The sequence below is a fragment of the Zingiber officinale genome, chromosome 5A, assembly GCF_018446385.1.
Source record: "Zingiber officinale cultivar Zhangliang chromosome 5A, Zo_v1.1, whole genome shotgun sequence".
Taxonomy (NCBI): Eukaryota; Viridiplantae; Streptophyta; class Magnoliopsida; order Zingiberales; family Zingiberaceae; genus Zingiber; species Zingiber officinale.
The window spans coordinates 723,663-742,306 of record NC_055994.1 but is presented as its reverse complement, the minus strand read 5'-3'; the positions used below and the strand labels follow the sequence as shown (position 1 = coordinate 742,306).

Genomic DNA, 18,644 nt, shown 5'->3' with positions numbered 1-18,644 from the left:
GATAGCCATGCCACTTCCACCTCAGCCTCTTCAAAGGCGTCGCGAGTCAACTCCAAGGTCGACGTGCCCATGCATGGCATTGGCATGGCTTATGGCTGATGGCTCGAGGGAGGCTGGCAGCCACCATTAATTGTAGTGTGCATCGCTGCAACGAGTGATGGGACGTGTGAGAAATGCACGTTGTGGCAGCATGGGACAGTGTCCGAACACGGCACGGTGCCGCGGCAGTGGGTGGGATCTGACGCCGCGGTGGGCAGGCAACAAGAGAGCACCTGAGGGCGGCGAGGGAGTGGTGTCCCGGTGGAGCCGAGACCGCAAGGCATGGCGTGTTTCGCGTAAGGAAGGTCTACTACCGACCGCATTAATGAAGCTCGAGTCCTCGTCACTGTCGTCAGTTCCAGACATTCAGGTACCACTCCGATGCCCAACCTCCCTCCTTTTTATTTTATTTTATTTTATTATTAATTTTTTTACAATTTTTTTTAAGCTCAAGTTGAGGAGGATCCGAAGAGAATCGTCTTCCCATGTCAGCCCAACATGAAGGCCATGAACGATGGGGCCACAACAAGGTTGGTGTAAGAACCAACCTAAGCCCCCTTTTTTTTTTTTTTAACAAATTTTTGTTAAGTATTTTTTTTTTCAACTAAAAACTCCTGTTAAAATTTGAATCGTTGTTGCGTAAAGAACTCGTCCCATTTTTTTATCATAGCCCCGGGAGCTAAAAAATTTTCTTTTTTTTTTTTCTTTTCATGCAGATAGTCCAGAGTTATAAGTTTTTCAAAGTCCATAGATATAATACCCTTATTGATTAGGAAGTCTATCCCACCTCATATCATCACACCATGAGTGATGGGGACACGAAATTTTTTTCCATCGGAATCTTTTAATTATGCGTCTCATTTGGAGGAAAAATTTTTATAAATACGTCATAACTGTAAATCGAACCGTAAATACCAAGTAATAACTTAGATACCCTATCGCTGCACCATAACCATTTATTTGATCTTTGAGGTGGGAGTGATGAAACTAAATCTCTCTAAACAGTATTGTTATACAAATTTGAGTCATTAAATTTTTTTTATTAAAAACTCTTTTAATTGTAGGTCATTTAAAGCTAACTACATAACTGTTATTAAGGAGTTTATACAAATCTATTTGAAGTCGAAGTCATGGTATTTGATAAGAAATTCTCCATTAGTGGAGTGAAGTTATAATGTATAATGTTCTAACAGTATCAAGTGAATTGCTCATAGTTTAAGAATTTTTTTCTTTTATAAGACTTTCAATTTAGAACAAAAAAAAAACCCTTTTCTCTCTAATGAAAGGGTAAAATTGGCATTTTAGTTTTGAGCAACCTGACTAAAAAAATGAGCATTAATCATTTTAAAAATCTAATAAACATCAAAAGATCTTTTAAAATTCCCCAAACTAAATATTTCATCTAAAACTCTTCCATTTGATCCTCCAAAAACTCACATTGCATCAAAAAATAAAATCGTCACCCAGCGATCTCACATGATCGATTCCATGTGGCAAAAGACGATTCGTTCACCATCAGCGCCCCCGTTAATCCGTCCCTAGGTCAACACGGAGGAGATAAATCACGGATGACTACTAACCATTAGTGCAAATGATCAAGACACAAGGAAAATTCTCTCGAACTCTTTTTGTATTATAATAATTTTATCTATTACTAATCAACTCAACCTAACCAATCAACACGAACCTACTAAAAAATAATTTCTTCACTAACAAGGTAATTTTTTTCTGGTGGCCCCCACCGAGGGCAATTAATGTGCTTCGATGTCACTCACGTTCACTCGGATCAGACACGCTCATGTTGCGGAAGTTTTTCGGTTGGGCTGGAAGAAGACCGACCTTGTCAAATGTCTCATCAACTCTAAATATCTATTTTATTTTATTTTATTTATTAAATTTAAATTTCTACTTAAAAAAACTATACGAGAAATAAAAACCCTCAACCAACGAACGCTTTAAATTCATCCCATCCACAACTCAATCTTTAACCAATTTCTCCGTCCAATTTGTACCCAAAAAAAAAAAAGAAAAACATTAAATTAAATCATGGACGGCCGGTCGGAAGTTATTTAGCCCACAACTAGATATCGCAGAAGTCAACGGGATTTCGTCAACGGCGAGGCCGGCGGCGGAAAGACATTGATTTCGCAGTCACCGACCAATCTTACCGCTTCGTAAATTTAAATCTAAACAAAATATAATAATAATAATTATTAATATCTATATATAGAGAGAAAAATGGTCGGTCGTGATGGATCGAATCTCGATGATTGAGATCTGGAACGCAGCCATTTTGCAACCTTTCATTAATGAGGAATGGATGATCATGATGGGCCGGTTTCCGGCAGTTATTTCCAATCGATGGGCCCATTTACTTGTAACTGCTCCATTGAGCAAATATAGAATTAGGTAATATTGAACTTGGGACAGGTTTGGTTCAATTTCATGGAAGTTTTTTTACTGGATGTAAGAATTGCCTATAATGAGCAGTCTAGAAGATTATATGTCTCATTTAGAGAAAAAATAAGGGCTTCATTAAAAATTATATGAACGTTTAGTGAGAATTATATGGTGATTAATAAATATGAACTTCAAAGGATCCATGATTATTGATGCGGTGATGATGAAGAGTCTCATGCCACGGTCACGATGAAGGTCAAAATTAAGACGGTCAACATGCGGATAACATCGACCGATCAGACTAAGCATGCCTCGGCTGGGGAAGAATGTCCTGATCCACCACCGCCTTCAACACGGGGAGAAGTTAAACGACTGGCGCTTAATGAATTATTGGACGCCGAACGGAGAATAAGGTACAGAAGCCTGGCCGAGCGACTACCCTGCTCGGCCAAACAACATAGCTTGATACAACATAGTTCAACTTCGGTCGAGCGGCTACTCCGCTCGGCTTGACAACTGGTCTCGGCAGCAGTAGTGGCAAAGTGGACTTCGGTTGAACGGACACAGGTGCAGAAGTAGCGAGGCTCTGGCCGACTGGACGGGACACCTGAGCGACCAGATCCCGATCGAGCAGCCAACCCGTTTGGTCTACCAGTACACTCTCTCTGATATCCAGCGACATCCTTTTGGGAGTTGGTGCCGTCGACATCAGGCATGGACAGCCAAAAGATTGTACGACCGAAGCTTCCACTGTCACTTTAGAGATATGCTCGGCTCGTTAAGGTACTGTGTCAGAGACACTTTACTGACAAGTCTTTTCAGGGAAATATTTGAGAAGCGTGTTCGTCTTGAGAAGAGTGCACACGCGCTACCGGAGCTCCATATAAGGAGGGGGGGGTCCAAGTATCGGCGGAGGTACGCAATACATGCGATATTCACTATTTGTGCTACAATCTTCTTATTGCCACGCCTTATATTTCATCGTCGATGGTTTACTTGAGCGTCGAAGGACCAACACCGAGGACCCCTTTTCTGACTCGACACTGACATAGTTTATGTTGTAGATCTGAACAAAATTTGCATATGATCAATGAGAACGTTATATCTTTAACTTTTCATCTTTTCAATTTTCGGACCGGATGAATTATTTTGTTCTTCCACGTGTAATTCCTTCCTATCTTCTTTCTTATAAATATAGTTGAATTCTTTATTTTATATTATTGGTCGGTGTTAGAAAGACTCGCAAAGAGGTTAGAAGGGGAATCAAAGGTGTACATTGACAAGATCACTCCGATGCTAAAATCAAATTTGACATAAAGAGTTATCGAAAAGACAATAGAGAAGAGAAAAATTTTAAAACTTAATCTCTTACTATCCGCTCTTAATGTGTTATTTTGTTGTACAGTGTAACGATTATTTTATGGGCAAATGAAAAGGGAGATCAGAGTAAAAAGAGAGTAAAAAGTAAAAAAAAAAAAAAACCTTGTCAAAACTACTAAGAAAAAGAAATTTTATTCACTGTAGAGGAGTAATTCCTCAACAGCTATACAAATGATTATATAGACTAAAAATGGGAAAAAAAAAATTCTAACATACGATCCTTGATTCCTATCTTATAAAGAAAGGAAAGAAAGTTTTATCAGAAAAGAAAATTTCTTAACAAAAATTCCAAAATGAAATTAGCAAAATAAGATGATTATGTAAACAAACTCTAATCTATAAAATAGAAATCATTAAAAATAGTAAAATTGCTCTGAAGAAAAACCTAAATGGTGGAATTTGGGTTTAAAATTTAGCGGTTACGCGCGGGTTCTCCGATAACAAATGTAAATTTTAAAATTTCACATGCTTGTTAGAGTCTAATTTCGAATTCTAAATTAAAAGTTATTACCTTTAAAATTTAGATTAATCATATAGCACCCATTATCTTATATAGGGATGAAGACTCTAAATGACACATCTCTAGTGCGCCTCTTTCTAGAGCTGTAAATGAACCAAACGTTCGTGAACAAGTTTGGTGTTCAGCTTGGTAAGAGCTTGTTTATTTTCGTTCAATATATATAAGATTAATTAAACAAATAAGCTTGAACAACTCGTTAAACTAAACAAACAAGCTTGAACACATATGTGTCCAGTTCGTTAACGTTCGTGAACAACATTGAACAATGTTCGTGAATAATGTTCACGAACCATATTAATTAATAAAACTCTTTTCAATATACTAAATAAACAATAAAATAAAATAAAATAAAAAAATAAATAAATAAATTTAAATTATCAAACTCAATAACCAATCAAACAACTACAAATTTCAAACAAGCTTAAATTGAGAGCTTGATAATATCTAAATGAACCAAGCTCGAACCAAGCTGAAGCCAAGCTCGAACCAAGCTCAAGTTAAGCTTGAATTGAGAGCATGATAACTTCTAAACGAACCAAGCTCAAGCCAAACTTCAAACAAGCTCAAGCTCATAAAAAATAAACTAAGCGAAGCTTGAACACTCATTTCAAAAGCTTAGTTCATTTTAAGCTTTGCTCGGTTCGGCTTGGTTACCTTACTAAACAAGATTGAACAACCCAAAACTCGGCTCGGCTCGACTTGTTTACAGCTCTATCTCTTTCCCTAATTGCACCATTATAACCAACGACATATTTCTATAACGTGCACTTTTGTAATCGTCACGACCTTCTCTCTAACGGTCGTGTCCTTTGAATTCTTATAGGTTAGGCTTAATCTATATGTGAGTTAGATTGCTTTGGATTGAGCTCAATTGGAGCAAGTTGACTCGACCAAAATTCAGACATAGGTCAGCCAATTTGACCCAAGTTTCATCCGGAATTAATCAGACAAATTGAGGGTGGCATTAACCGAGTCATGAATCCTGCCATATCATATTATCCAATAAAGTTTACTTTGCGTTTCATGTTTTTTATTCGATCAATGCTTAGGTACTGAAAAAAAACCCTTTGTTTTTTTGTTGAAATTCTTTGTGAAGGATATAGATGAAATTTATTTGGTTCCTGGAGAATAAATTCGAACACTAATTGTAATATTATGTTTTGAATTATAGCCTAATGTGAATCTCAACTTGAAAGTAAATGTACATTTGATTCAATTTAAAATATTTGTTGTTCTTAATAAGAACACAATGTTTAATTTACATTTCAATGATATATATGCTGATTTTGGACCACAAATATGATTCTTTTTCCTTCTCTTTATTTCGATTAATGAATTTAATTGTAGAGAGGTCCTCATAGCAATTTATGTGAAAGTGGTACCATTTTTTGAAGTGCTATTCATTTAATGTCTCACTATAACCCCATCCATCAAGTTTGACAAGTAACCATTCTTATGCCAAAAGTCAAAGAGAGATTAGAAACGCAAACTATGTCACAAAGTCAAATTTTTTAATTTAAAAAGTATATAGAAATCATCTTTTAGTTGAAAACAAAATATTATATAGATTAAGTAAAAAGTTATATCGATCTTTGTGTATATATATATATATATATATATATATTTAAAATTTATTTTTTTAATTTCACTGCACAATAACTCTTTTTTCTCTCATACATCTAAAATAATACTGATTTATACAAACAAACGTCACCTTCATATTTATTTATAGCCTTGGTGCACTGCTTGGTGTTGGTTTTATAAACTAGCACCAAGGTGGTGCTGGTTTGAAAAAATCAACACCACCTTTGTGTTGATTTCTACGAACTAATCTTAGTGCTGATTTCTACAAACCATCACCAATGCTGGTTGGTAGCCTTGGTGCACCACTTAGTGATGATTTCTACAAACTTTGGTGTTGGTTTGTAGAAATCAACACCACCTTGGTGCTGGTTTGTAGAAACCAGAACTAAGTGGTGGTGTTGGTTTGTAGAAATCAACACCACCTCACTTAGTGTTGGTTTCTACAAACCAACACCATGATGGTGTTGATTTATAGAAATTAGCACCACTTTAGTGTTGATTTACAGAAAAATCAGCACCACCTTGGTGCTAATTTATAGAAAATTAGTATCATTTTGGTGTTGATTTGTAACCTTAATATACCACTTTGTGCTAGTTTCTATGAATCAGCATTAAGGTGATGTTGGATTGTAGAAATTAGCACTACCTTTAATTTGTAGAAAGCGACACTACGTTAATGCTGATTTGTAGGCTTGGTGTTGATTTATAGAAACCAGCACACCAACTTAGTGCTGGTTTCTACAAACCAACATCATCTTACATGCATGAGAAAGAAGAGAGTTGTTGTACATATAGAATCAGTACCACATTGGTGTTGGTTTATAAAAACCAACACCACCTTGTGTTGTTTTCTATAAATCAACACTAAGGCTAAATGATGGTAGTTTATAATTTTGGTGTTGGTTTTATTTGTAGAACACTAAGGTGATGATTTTTATAAACTAGCACAAAGGCTAAGTGGGGCCATATCAGATGTCGTCCATCACCACACATATAAGGATATGTAGGATGATGCGGCGATATAGGGAGACCCACATGGCACGGGATCAACTGCCAAGGTGGAGGTCAAAGTCAAGGTGGTCAATGCAGAGTGTCAAAGGGTCGAACGGATGATAATTACAACAGCCGGTCGGGGCATTCAGTGCCCAACCGGTGGTAGACATGTCTGAATGGACCACCCATCCAGCTTGGGATAATATGATAAAATAATCTGACGTTTAGTATGGAACAGTAGGACGTTGAGGAGACCGGATAACTTGTCCGAATGGGGGAGGACATGTTACTACACAGTCACCGCAGGGAAGAGAGAAGGAGACCAACAAAGCAGACGAGTCCCACCCAAGCGGCTACCCCGCTCGGCCAAGGAGCGAGACCTAACCATGGACGGAGCGGAGGCGTCCCGACAATGTCTCTTGCACTGTCGCAGTCGCCGGAAGTGGCTGACTCCGAAGCCACCGCAATCGGAAGCATTGAAGGTCGTTCGGGAGGAAGGCCCGCTGTAGCTCCCCCTCCGCTAGCAGTCGTCTAACTGGCTTCCCCTCCACTCCCCAGTGCTTGTGTTCCCTCTTCGTCGCCGAGCGGATCTTCGTGGGAGCCAATCGGCTGCAGGCTGGGACTCTCCAGCTCGGCCACAACTGCAGCGTTGATCTTTACTTCCTCAAGCTTGCACTTGCCAATCAAACATGCTCGCAACATGATTCAAGCTGCAAAAGAGGAGTAAAAATCAGTTAGATTCAAAGATTCGGGGAAGAAAGAACATACCTAGGCTGGACGGAAGCTTCGTGCGGATCGGGCTCAAGTCAAACACGTAAAGGACACTCTCCAACAGCAGCTTATGAATGTGGTCCTTCTGATCGGCCAAGTTTGAAGTTGTCTGAAGATAGTCTGATCAACTTTTGTACTTCCTGAGCGATGGAGGGCTCATCACTTCCAATTGCCAGTCGATCGAGAAGTCTGGTTGCTCGGGAAAACGAACAAAGAAGTAGTGGTCTCTCCAATGCTTATTGGAGGACGATATTTTGTCAAAGAAGATCAAACCCACTCGGGTTTGGAACAAAAAGGTCCCCGGCTTAGACAATTTTGGATAATAAAAGTAATGAAAAAGTTGAGAAGTCAAAGGAATGCCATGTAGGCGGAATAGAACTATGACCTTGCACAACAGCCTAAAAGAGTTCGACACTAATTGATTAAGAGAAATATGAAAGTATTTACAGATTGCAGAAAAGAAAGGATGAATAGGGAACCACAAACCGACGGTGAACTGACCCTTAATGAAACATAAAAAAACCCGACAGTGATTCATGTGGCTGATCGAAAGCAGAAGGAATATCAATTTGGTAGTCGGAAGGAAATTGATAGTCAGATTTCAGACTCTCAACATCATCCCCGTCGAATCTGGACTCGGTGGAAGTATATCAGAGCCCAGGAATGGGGCCGGGGGGGGGGGGGGTTGCGAGGAACTAGTCATCGAAAACGAGGTCGAGAAAGAACAACAAACAGATTCAAATGAGAAAAAGTGAAGGATCTTACAAGAAAGATCACCGGAGAGGAAGAAGAAGCTAAGCGTCGCGGAGAAAGCTTGAAGACGAAAGCGTGAGGAAGGAAGAAGACGACGACCCAAGTGAGGTTTATAAACCTCATGGTCGATCGACCTAAACCTTCTGATCGACCTGAACCGTCCGATCCAAGGTTGCGAAAAACTAGGAGAAGATCTAGCCATTGAATTTAAAAAGACGGTTGTCATGTCGCCAGCGGATATCCACCTGTCACGTCAAACGTGCGGCGATAGAAAGTGGGACATGTGACATTCAACCATCAGAAGACATTAATGTGACTTAATTAATAGGTATGACCGAGTGCTCGGCCATAATGATCAGCGATTTGCACGGTCTTCAAGAAATTTGGATGACGTGAGAACGCTTAGCTGAGGGAGCGTAAGGAAAGGAGAAAATTTAGCCAAGTTTTGTCGCCCATCACTCCGACCAGGCACAAATAATGGATTTTCACATAGTCGAACGACCGACGCATCATCCGCTTGGGGAGACATGATCTGAGCGGTAGCTAGGGACCCAGCCTGACAAAAGGAAACTGAATGGCGAAGACGTTTGTGCCGATCAGAAATTGGGGAGCATATATAGGGTCCTATCGACTGTGTAAGACACCGGAGACACTACTTGTCTAGTCAGTTAGATTTGTAGTCTCTTTTGACTAGATTTGAGGGGGAAGTTTGTGATGTAGCGATATAGGGAGGCCCACCTGAACCAAGGTAGAAGTCAAAGTCAAAGTGGTCAATGTCAAGGTGTCAAAGAGCCGAATGGAGGACAATTGTAACGGTCGGTCGGGGTATTCAGTGCCCGACCGGTGGGAGACATGTTCGAGCGGACCACCCATCCAGCTCGGGATAATATGATAAAATAATCCGACGTTTAGTGTGGAATAGCATGACACTGAGGAGATTAGATAGCTTGTCCGAACGGGGGAGAGCATGTTACTACACAGTTATCGCAAGGAAGAGCGACGGAGGCCAACATAGCGGAGGAGTCTCGGCCGAGCGGCTATCCCACTCGGCCAAGAAGCGGGACCTAACCATGGACGAAGCGAAGGAGTCCCGGCAGAGCGGCTACCCCACTCGGCCAAGCAATGGGACCATGGTCGTATCCCTCGGTATCCTTCTGGGAGATAGTGCCGCTGACACGAGGCATGATCGATAGGTGGATCGTACTATGGAAACTTCTACTGTCTTGTCAGGGATATGCATGTCCTGTTAAGGTATGATGTCAGAGGTACTTTCTTGACAGGTCTTTTCATAGAGCATATTGGAGAACGTACCCATGCCTCGAGAAGCGTGCACTTCGCCAACCAGGACTCTATATAAAAGGGGGTCCATCACCAACAGAAGTACGCGAGATTCATTATTTGCGTTAAAGTTACTATTGCTCCGCTTTCTTCCATTGTTCTGATGACTGACTTGAGCATTAGAGGATCAACGCCAGAGACCTCTTCCCTGATTCGATACTGACATTAATTATTTTATAGAACAAAACTATATTTACAATCAACCAGTAAAATTATCATATTCTTAACTTTCCACATTTTTCATTTTCTGTCATTTTCAGACAGATAGGATCATATGATATCAAAATTGTATATATAAAATGGATAATGAAAGATGAGGCGGTGTAAAAGGCAAGAAAGAACTCTTCACTTGAACTTTCAAGAAGCTTCATACTCAGACAAACAAGCTACTCGAAAACCCTAACCATGGAGTGAGACCTAACCATGGATGGAGCGGAGGAGTCCCGGCCGAGCAGCTACCCTGCTCGGCCAAGCAATGGGACCATGGTCGTATCCCTCGGTATCCTTCTGGGAGGATGTGCCGCTGACATGAGACATGGTTGATAGGCGGATCATACGACAGAAGTTTCTATTGTCTTGTCAGGAATATGCATGCCCTCTTAAGGTATGATGTCAAAGATACTTTCTTGGCAGATCCCTTTATAGGACATATTGGAGAACATGTCCACGTCTCGAGAAGCGTGCACATCATCCACCAAGGCTCTATATAAAGGAGATCCATCATCGACAGAGGTACGCGAGATTCATTATTTGCGTTAGAGTTACTGTCGCTCCACTTTCTTCTACTATTTTGATGACTGACTTAAGTATTAGAGAGCTAACATCGAGAACCCTTTTCTTAACTCAATATTGACATTAATTATTTTATAAAATGGAGTGAGATTTATAATCAATCAATGAAACTGTCATATTTTGATCTTTTTCATATTTTCAACTTTTCATCTTTTTATTTTCAGACAAGATGATATGATATCAAAATTGTATATATAAAATGGATAATGAAAGATGAGGCGGTGTAAAAGGCAAGAAAGAACTCTTCACTTGAACTCTCAAGAAGCTTCTCTCCATACTCAGACAAGCAAGCTACTCGAAAACAAGTCCTCACATCGAACCTTGGGCACATCCAAATCAATGCTCCAATTAAAGAAAAAAAAATCTAAAATAAATTTAGAAAAACAAAAAAGAAGAAATATTCTCTATCTTTTGTTCAGAAGAAACAGGGAACAAAAGATGATGGACATATTTATAATGCACATGCACATTCACAACAACTACTACCATATATCCATCCATCTATCTATCTATCTACCTAATAATTTCATTCCTAATTAATTAATTAATTAATATCCTCTCTCGCATGACGACGATAGCCCCATCATCATCCACCTTGCGAGGCGAATTGGCCCCCTCGGTCGCCCGTCGGTCGCGGGGTGGCGGCCGCCGCCTCGGCCGGAGGAGGCGACGAAGTCCTGCAGGCGGCGCAGAGCGACGTCGAGGGTGTCGGCGGTCATGTTGGCGAAGCAGAGGCGGAACCAGCCGGGCTCGCCGCAGTGGCACGAGGAGCCCGGCGAGATGTTGAGCCCCACCTCGTACACCACCTTCCGCCACAGCTCCATCTCCGCCTCGAAGGTGTCGGCGAGCAGCAGGGGCCGCATGTCCACCCAGCAGAAGAGGCCCGCGTCGCTCTCCAGGCACTCCACGCCGGCGCGGCGGAGCCCCTCCACGAGCCGGCCGTGCCGCTCCGCGATCCTCCTCTTGTTCTCCGCCACGTAGCGCGCGGTGAAGTCCCGGTCGGAGAGCAGAGCCGCCAGGAGATACTGCGTCTGCGAGGAGACGAGGCCGAAGCTGGACATCTTGGTGGCGGCGGCCACCACCGCCGCGTTGCCGGAGTAGAGCGCGCCGACGCGGAACCCCGGCAGGCCGAGGTCCTTCGACAGGCTGTAGACTACGTGGACGCGGCCGGCGAGGTCGGAATGCAGGGGATGCCCCTGCATGACCTCGAGGACGCTGACGTAGCCGCCGCCCGATCCGGCGAACGCGGTGCCGGCGTAGATCTCGTCGCTGATGAGGTGGACGTCCTTAGCCAGCGCGAAGTCGAGCAGCGTCCGGATCTCGCCGCCGGTGAGCGAGGTGCCGAGTGGGTTGGAAGGGTTGGTGACCAGCACTCCCTTCACGCGCAGACTCTGCTTGCGAGCTTGTCGGTAGGCCTTCTCCACCGCGCGCTTGGTGATGCGGAAGCCATTGGAGCTGGAGCAACGGATCGGGACGATGTCGGCGCCGGTCCGCCATTTCAGATCCCGGTCAAACCTGTTCAAATATTATTAATTAGTCAGCGATTAATCAATATAATTACGCGATTAAACTACAATTAATCAATCGATTAACTCACTCACTTACCCGGGGTAGTAAGGAGTAGGGAGGAGGAATGCTTCGCCTGGCTCAGCGAGGCAAAAGATTAGTGTCTCGTTGGCGGAGGTGGAGCCGGCGGTGAGGACGAGGTTGCGCCACTCCAGCTCCACCTTGTTTCCTCTCAACTGGCCCATGAAATCCGCCAACGCCTGCATTAATTAATATATATATAATCAATCACGTTCAAATTGAATCGAATCGAATCAAATTAAATCGAGTATATATATATATATATATATATATATACCTTCTTGAATTGTGGAAGGCCGTGATAGTCCTGGAAAAGAGCGAGCTCGCGGAACACGAGAGCGCCGTCTCGCCTGAGGCCGGCGGCGTCGGGGTGGCGCTCCAGCCACGACTCGATGAGATCGAAAGAGAGCTGCGAGGATCGAATTAATCAATATATAATTAATACAATTATATATTTGGTGAATAATATATGCATGGCGTGCGTCGATGGTGCATGTGTGGCGTATGTAGGAACAATCATACAAACCTGGTTCTCTGCGAGACCCATTTGGATGATGCCGGTGGGGTTCGTGTCGGGGTCATAAGGGTTCTTCTCGTACTCCTCCCATCCCAGGAAGTAGGAGGAATCCTGGCCATGGGCGTTGCATGCAGCTTTCCTCGAGAGCAACATTTGGACCATTATATATATATATATATATATATAAATATATATAGATGGATTTCTACCGCAACTGCTACTGCTTATATAATCAATCTACTGTCGAAGATTTCTCTCTGACTCTGAGGTCGGGGAGGGAGGGAGAAGGAAGGCGAGCCTAGATTTTTCTCTGTGTACGTCGTTGTTTGCTATTATAGTAGTAGAATGCTGTGGCTGGGGGTTTGTAGGAGGTTCAATATATAGAGAAGCATGGGGAGCAGTTTTCATGGCAGAATTAATGCACTCTGACGATTAAACCCCACACCCAAGAGATCAATCAGCAGAGGGAGGAATCCAGCATTGACTGACATCAAATTAAATAACTTCAATTCCGAATCTAGCTACTCATGATCCAGCAGTAAAGGAGCTAGCTGAATTCCTGATCAGTACTGATACTGTCTGTCGTAATTTAACCCCAGCCTTTCTTTCCTTCCATTATAATCAGAGAGAAAGATTGTTGATGTCATTACAATAATTGGCAAGAAGAGGATTACTGCCATTGCCAAATGATCCTAGAGCAGTAGTAGGATGATTTATGATCTTTTCTCTCCACTTCACTTCAAGCAGAAAAAGATTTGGTGGGCTCTACCCATTTCCAGTTTCCCCCTGCGTGATGGGCCTCCAATTGACTAGTCTCCTTATTAAGGGGACCATGACAGAGGATTAAGGAAGGCTCTCGAGCTTAAGGTTGAAGGAGAAAGTGAAACTGAGACAACCCAGTGAACATGAGGTGTGACTAACATGTTCACGTAGTGTGCACCCTCCACACGAAGGCATGCAGGCATCTCGCAATTGACATGGGCATGACATTCTAACCTGCACATTCAATGCGACATGACCTTCGATCGCAGGAGGTTGATGTTGGAGCAGTGTCTCATCGATCGTTCATGTGAATTTAGATCTGTTTCGGTGTTCGTAGCTAGATCATCATCATCGAGTTGCAGTTGCAGTCCGCATATTATATGTCAACCATGGCAATCAATGTTCACCAATAATTCTCTCCACGACGTTGTCATTTACTGCCCTCCTCTCTCTGAGACACTCTGCCATCGTCGTCATCTACAGTCGCCTCGCATGCATGCAGTAATTTAAACTAAACTAAACAGCTGTTGGGACTCTCGATCGATCGATCGATGAGTCTGAAACCTAGAAAAAGGTCTGCATGGAGCTAGTCGTTCTGTGTTTACCGTATCAACGGAGACATCGTGTCGTAATGTGCCAAAACCAACGAGCTAGCTAGCTAGTCCCCTGCCCCCAAAACTCTCGCAGCCCTGACCAGTCGCACTTCTTCCCCTGTCAAACTGGACCATTTTGTCATCGAATTGGGTTCCTCGATCGCCTAGCTCTGCCTGCCTGCCCTACGGCATGCCACGCACTGTTAGCATCTGGGTGGTGTGGCTGCACATGGCGCTGCAGAAGGGGGGAAGAAGAGAAGGGGGGGCCTGAAGGGTCAGGGACCCAATTTGTACCCCTCGTTGACAAACCTACATGTTATCTCACCTCTTCCGTTGCTTTCCTCTTCAATGGAGTAGGCCCTGCTTCTCCTTCCTTTCACCATTCCTCTCTCAGGGAGCTATAGCTTTGCTAGCTAGCTAGCTAGCTACCTTTCCAGCTTATCCTCTCCCACTAACTCTATCATGATCAAGCTACCCCCATCATTCTTCCAAGACTTACCTCGCTTTAGAGTTTAGACATCGATCAGAGTCTGTCCATGATAGCAATGCTCAGCTATATCGATCGATCGATCGACACGAGTAGAAGCCATGAGCGCAACGTAAATTGCTGTCCCAAAACCAACCTGGAGGACTCGTCCTTTTACGATGGCCTCGTCCCCCCCAGGACCAACAAGTGTGACCTGGATTTTGTACTTGAAGAGTAGGCCATGATAGGCATATGAGGTTGTCTCATCTTGAAAGACCCTCTTCTTCCATTCTAAACTGTGCTATAGTTCAATTCTTGACTCAATTAACATACAAATCAAACACACTAGCTAGTAGTAGTCAGTCTTCAGAAGAAAGAAAGCCACGAGACAGGGCTCCATGATGCTTCATATGTAGGAGCTCCTCCAAAGAAGTGGTCGGCTGTAGATAGATCTCAATGGGACACTCGGCTTACTTGTCGGAGTACCAACCATTTGAAGGGCTTGTCATAGTCCCCCTCCCCACTACTTGTATCCATTTCTTAATTACTTGTCATCTTAACTTCTTATCATTCATTCAATCAATATTGGTTTCCATTAGCAATTAAAGAACAACTGAAACATTGCCATCTTAACTTCTGAAGGTAGTGGATCTTCTATGCCATTAATAATGACTCGAGTAAGTTTTCATTAGTGGAAAAATTCCAGTCGGAGCTGGCAGATAATGGTGATCCAGAGATGACTCTGGGTCACACCATCTTGTCTACTCTGCGCACTGATTGGTTTTGCCATCCGGGAAGGAAGTCCAAATAGTTGGGACTCTCTTTTGGCTCTGCCATTTTTTTCTTTTCTTTTCGGAACAGGGGTTTGAGTGGCCGGCCGGGGTCACTGCCTTTTCATCAAGAACAAAATTAGGACATTGGGCCAAAAATGCACCAGGCAAGTGACAAGCCAACATGCCAAAGGCTACCGCACGAGAAACATGAGTCCCTCGACAGGACAAGCTTGTCGACCGATCACAGACGTCTTCCTTGCCTTGACCGGAACTCGAACTCTCCGAGAAGCCGAAAGCCATGGCCATGGCGAACTGTGAAGGGGTAAAGGAGTAGCTAGCACATGCCAGAGTATCAATTATTTAAGTAGCCATGCATCATTGTTTCTTTGAACTAATAAACCAGAAGCAAAATCATGGTTTTCATTTGAGAAAGCATAGTCAAACAGACTACTACAGCACCATGACTGGTTGTTCATGATCTGAGAGATAAGAATGTAGATATCAGAGATCCTGACAAACAAAAATGCAAGGGTAGGCATCAGAAAGTAGAGCTACATCAGTGGCCAGATGATAAGTCCAAAAAAGCTGCACGTATTCAACTGGTTCACTCGTTTTCCCTTTTGAGTGGCATCTGAGTCGCGGAGCAGAAAGCCTCAATTATCTGCATGTTCATCGAGTGATGGCTCAATGCTTTCAAAGAGAACGTTCAAAGTAGTGCATGATCAAATGAGCAGAAAGTCTCAGTTCTTTCTAGAGAAAGTGAACTTATCACCTGCCTAGGTACCAATCAGGTTGTTTGAGAAAGAAAAGCAACCATGTACAGGTGAACTTGAGTCTCCGGGAAGATGAAAGGGACTTAAGTGGTTCTCCAATAATATGAATCACATGCCTGACAGCAGCTGTGTTGCTGTAGAAAACAGAATTGTTTGTGTGATTTATGAGGAACTGCAGGAAGCAGTACAAACGCAAAAAGGCCGGGCAATGGCCTGGAGCATGGACCAAATGTATTGCAGGAAGCAGCCCATTTCAACCATTTGCTCATCTCTCTAATCTTTCTTATTGTCTCACAAGTCTTTCATATGTATTGCATCAGCATCAGAAGTTCATGTTGCTGATCCTAAGTTGGTGGGCAAATCCCTCTATCTATTAGTATATCTGTCAAATTTTGATCAAATCTTAGTCCAATATGCATACATTTTCATAGACAACTTCCTGTGTTCAACAACTAAAAATTGTTGAAATAAAAAACTTAATCTTTTGTATATGAATGAATATTCATTCATTAACTTAGAGGATATTTCTAGAGCATATTTTTAGCATCTAGTTTATGAAGAGAAGTGTCTCTTAAAAAGTCTTTTGTATGTGTTTCTTAAAGAGTTTTATTTGTATATATAAATATGTCCTTGTACTTGATATTTTTATCAATCAAGAAGTTTAAGAAACAACTGTTATTGATTTCTCATCTAATTCTCTTCCTCTCTATGATCCCCATCTTTATTTTCTCTAACAAAATGGTATCAGAGAAGTGCTCAAGTGATGGCTAACAATGGAGCTTCTTTTCATTTTCCTCATCTAACTTGGTTCTCAAAATGTATGAGAGATGGTAGAGAAAGGCTATGAGAAGCGTCAAAATAAAGAAAATTTACCTCAAGTAGAGAAAGATATATTATTGTTTGTCAAAGACAAAGAAGAAGATTAACAAACCCTCACTCTCATCCATCAATGTTTGGATGATTCCATGTTTAAGAAAGTGGTCCATGCTACTACTTCAATAGAAGCTTGGGAGATATTGGCAAAGTCTCTCTAAGGTGTTGACAAAGTAAAGATGGTAAAACTTCAATAACTAAGGCGTGATTTTGAAACATTGCAGATGAAAGAGTCAGAATCCATCATGAATTATCATTCATGGGTGAAAGCAATTGTCAATCAATTAAAGAGATATGGAGATAAGATAGAAGATGTACGTGTTGTGGAAAAGGTGTTTCGTTCTTTAATTCTTAACTTTTGATTATATTGTGTGTGATTAAAGAAATAAAAAATTTAGATTCAATGACTATTGAAGAATTGGAGGGCTTATTACAAGCCCATGAAGAAAAAAAATGAAAAGAAGACAAGACGAGCCATTGGAGCAAGTTATCAAAGCTAGGACTACACTAAAGAATGATGAAAGAGGACACAACTATTTTAGAGATTGTGGTCGAGGAAGAGGCTATGGACGAGGAAGAGGACATGGACATGACCAAAATAGTGTTGGAACCCCAAAATATTTTGATGTGATTAAATAAGTTAAGTTACGTCCTGTTTGGTTTAACCCTTGTGTCTAAGTGTGCATGAGCTTAGGAGCACAGGAAGTCAAGCGAAAGACGTGGCTAGCGAGAAAGACGGTACGGGAGATAGCCGACGGGCTCGGTACATCCGAGGGACGCGGTGCCGCGAAAGAGTACACCGGGGGATAAGAAGAACGTACGCGACGTTCGAGGGACGAGAAGCTGGGGAGGAAGACTGCTCGAGGAGAAGGCCAGAACTTGGGTTCGGGTGAGTCCTATTCCGGATGGCCGAGATCACTCAAGCTAACGGAGCTGGAGCTGAAGACCCAAACCGAGACGAGCTGAAACGGAGTAGAGGACCCAAACCAAAAAAGTCAACCGAAGTTGACTTTGGGGTTCCGGACGCCTGGAACCATTCGGGGCGCCCGGAACAGTCTGGGGCACCCGGAACCCTTCCGAGCGCTCGGAACCTAAAGTTCGGGGCACACGAATGAGGTGGACGCTAACCGACGCGTCAAAAATAAAGTTTTATCCCCCCAGGGCACTCGGAACCTTCGGCCCCCCCCCCCCGAACAGTGCTATAGATATGACACTGATTTTCATAGTTCAATTAATTTACTTGTAATCCAGTTCTTTCAGTTCTACATTTTCTTTTGTACTGTCAACGCTGTAAAGAAGCTACTCCGCCTGAAGGAGATCATCATATAGTGCACTATACTTTCCTTGGATTAGCAATCCTCTGATTGCAAACCAAGTAACTCTTTTATGTATGTTCTCTTTTTATTAGTCTCTTTTTGTTTTAATTACAAGTAGTTGAAAATCTGAGAAAGGTTTAATTTACCTTTTCAGGGTAATTCACCCCTCCCCTCTTGCCGACCTCCAAAGGGACCAACAAATAGACCAAATGAAGAAAAAAGAAACAACTTTAATCAAGAAGAAAGAAGTCAATCATCACCTAGATACTATGGAAGAGCAAGAGAAAAAGCACAAGACTATTATCCAACTTCAATTGGAAGAAGGTATGACAATTGACAAGTCTAAAATTGAATGTTACACTTGCCATAAAATGGATCATTATGCTTGAGAATGTTATAGTTATACTAATGATA

At 42.2% G+C, this 18,644-nt stretch overlaps 2 protein-coding genes across 2 annotated transcripts; one reads left to right on the top strand and one right to left on the bottom strand.

Moving 5' to 3' along the window:
• The first annotated feature begins 16 nt into the window (after window positions 1–16).
• Window positions 17–652, top strand: LOC121979213. The gene is made up of 2 exons (XM_042531160.1): window positions 17–409; window positions 488–652. Exons 1-2 carry the CDS (start codon window positions 158–160, stop codon window positions 539–541), a joined length of 306 nt encoding a protein of 101 aa, XP_042387094.1. The 5' UTR covers window positions 17–157; the 3' UTR covers window positions 542–652.
• A 10,405-nt stretch (window positions 653–11,057) lies between these two features.
• Window positions 11,058–12,827, bottom strand: LOC121982647 (1-aminocyclopropane-1-carboxylate synthase 1-like). The gene is made up of 4 exons (XM_042535782.1): window positions 12,684–12,827; window positions 12,435–12,566; window positions 12,176–12,336; window positions 11,058–12,085 (listed from the first exon to the last, which is right to left on the bottom strand). Exons 1-4 carry the CDS (start codon window positions 12,825–12,827, stop codon window positions 11,119–11,121), a joined length of 1,404 nt encoding a protein of 467 aa, XP_042391716.1. The 3' UTR covers window positions 11,058–11,118.
• Between the last annotated feature and the right edge of the window lie 5,817 nt (window positions 12,828–18,644).